The sequence below is a fragment of the Limulus polyphemus genome, unplaced genomic scaffold (assembly GCF_000517525.1).
Source record: "Limulus polyphemus unplaced genomic scaffold, Limulus_polyphemus-2.1.2 Scaffold5345, whole genome shotgun sequence".
In the NCBI taxonomy this organism is placed as follows: domain Eukaryota; kingdom Metazoa; phylum Arthropoda; class Merostomata; order Xiphosura; family Limulidae; genus Limulus; species Limulus polyphemus.
The window spans coordinates 11,812-14,325 of NW_013670955.1; the positions used below are offsets into that span (position 1 = coordinate 11,812).

The 2,514-nt window shown below is 32.6% G+C and overlaps 1 protein-coding gene across 2 annotated transcripts in view; it reads right to left on the minus strand.

Annotated features, from left to right (window-relative positions):
* Nucleotides 1-2,514, minus strand: part of LOC106472446 (activin receptor type-2A-like) — a 34,906-nt gene that overhangs the window by 2,635 nt on the left and 29,757 nt on the right. For both annotated transcript variants that reach the window (XM_022401014.1, XM_022401015.1), the window contains one exon: nucleotides 977-1,124. In XM_022401014.1, coding sequence (XP_022256722.1) covers nucleotides 977-1,124 — 148 coding nt within the window. The remainder of the gene's footprint in view (nucleotides 1-976; nucleotides 1,125-2,514) is intronic.

Consider the following 2,514-nt stretch of genomic DNA (forward strand, 5'->3'; position numbering starts at 1 on the left):
ACTCATACATGGTACATTTATTCTTGGATCAAACTTGTTTAATATTCATATACCATCTAGAGTACTCACACATAGTACATTTATTTCAAATTCTGGCCTGTCTATCTACACTTGGTGTGTCTAATTGGTAGACATTCTGAAACCCATATAAGGGGAAAAAAAAAGTTGAGAATTTAAAGCAGAGAAGTATCATGTAACACACAGAAGTAAAGAGTGACAAATTATATAAATATTACCTTTTTCAATTAAGAAATCAAACTTATATCAACATATGATTTATAAACTATATTTTGATGCCAAGTTTGGAATGTCATTCTGTGGAAGTCGTGAAATGCATACTTGACCCCAACCATGCACACAGGGCAGTACTGAAATCATGATTAAATTACAAAGAATATCAATACTATATTTTACAAACAATGAGAGAATGACAGTCAAGTAATTTCTGTCATTAAAGCCTAGGTATACAAAAAAAATTGACAACAAAAACTTTAAAGAACAAGAAGGCCTACCAATTAAAGACAATTCTTGACTTATTAGCAGTTTTATATAAACTTTAACTACTAAGTAAGCAAATTTAACTTTGATGGGTGATTAAATCTAACTCGTATATTTTCTGCTACACCTATTAGGTACTTGTTTCAGAAAAGGCCAAGACCTTAAACATTTTGTTTTTAAAGTAATCAGTAGAAAGTTCATGACTTCGTTACTGTTACACTGAAGAGACAATCAATAACGAATATCATTTTTAAAAAATGCTTTGTTGTGCTATTCTAACAGTGAGTTAAGTAGTTTTTACATATCTTTATTATAGCTTCTGAACATTTCATTACCTTAGGGTTCAACTGAAAGCATCCAACTTTTATAGCATGTTTTCACTGCATGTTCATGGATGTATGTTAGCAATAGGGATAACAACAAAAATATTAATAATTAAAACTGAACATATGAAACAGGTAATGAAAATGAAACCTGCCAGTTGTGGTGAGAAATTCACTGCCCATGTCTAGGGCAACAGATTTGTACAGTAATGTTATCCTCTCTTGTACACAGCTAGCAGAAAGTCTTGCCTCGGCATCATGATCCCAACATTCTTCAATAGTGCTGCAGAGAGCAGCCATACCCTAGGGGAAAAAAGTTTTATCACTAGAGATCTTTAAAAAATCTTATATTCACTGTACTTTACTGTTTTCATTAATGTAATGCAGTAAATAAAATCTGCCACAACATATATGTTTTGTTCTCATTATGTAAAGTGGGTTCACCAAAACAGATACCCTAAAACTACCAAGGGTTACATAGCAGTAACGTGATGTAACAATATGAAATTCACAGTTACAACAATGTAGAATAAATCATGTTCAGCAATGAAAATAAAAACGTTTCAGTGTTTAAAACATAAAGATAATTTAGTAGCATCAATGCTACAGCATTACTGTGTGAGTAAAGGCCATTTCAAAACACCATATACATTACTGTGTGAGTAAAGGCCATTTCAAAACACCATATACATTACTGTGTGAGTAAAGGCCATTTCAAAACACCATATACATTACTGTGTGAGTAAGGGCCTTTTCAAAACACCATATACATTACTGTGTGAGTAAGGGCCATTTCAAAACACCATATACATTACTGTGTGAGTAAAAGCCATTTCAAAACACCATATACATTACTGTGTGAGTAAAGGCCATTTCAAAACACCATATACATTACTGTGCGAGTAAAAGCCATTTCAAAACACCATATACATTACTGTGTGAGTAAAGGCCATTTCAAAACACCATATACATTACTGTGTGAGTAAAGGCCTTTTCAAAACACCATATACATTACTGTGTGAGTAAGGGCCATTTCAAAACACCATATACATTACTGTGGGAGTAAAGGCCATTTCAAAACACCATATACATCACTGTGTGAGTAAAGGCCATTTCAAAACACCATATACATTACTGTGGGTATAAAGGCCATTTCAAAACACCATATACATTACTGTGTGAGTAAAGGCCATTTCGAAACACCATATACAAAAACAGTTGGTCTCCTTAAAGCAAATATATAAAAACAGGAATGATGTTCAATTGGTCTCCTAGTGGAAATTATAAAAACAGGATTGTTGTTCAATTGGTCTCCAAGTGGAAATTATAAAAACAGGATTGTTGTTCAATTGGTCTCCTAGTGGAAATTATAAAACAGGACTGATGTTCAATTGGTCTCCTTGTTGCAGTTATAAAAACAGGACTAATGTTCAATTGGTCTCCTAGTGGAAATTATAAAAACAAGATTGTTGTTCAATTGGTCTCCAAGTGGAAATTATAAAAACAGGAATGTTGTTCAAATGATCTCCTAGTGGAAATTATAAAAACAGAATTGTTGTTCAATTGGTCTCCAAGTGGAAATTATAAAAACAGGAATGTTGTTCAATTGGTCTCCTTGTGGAAATTATAAAAACAGAATTGTTGTTCAATTGGTCTCCAAGTGGAAATTATAAAAACAGGAATGTTGTTCAAT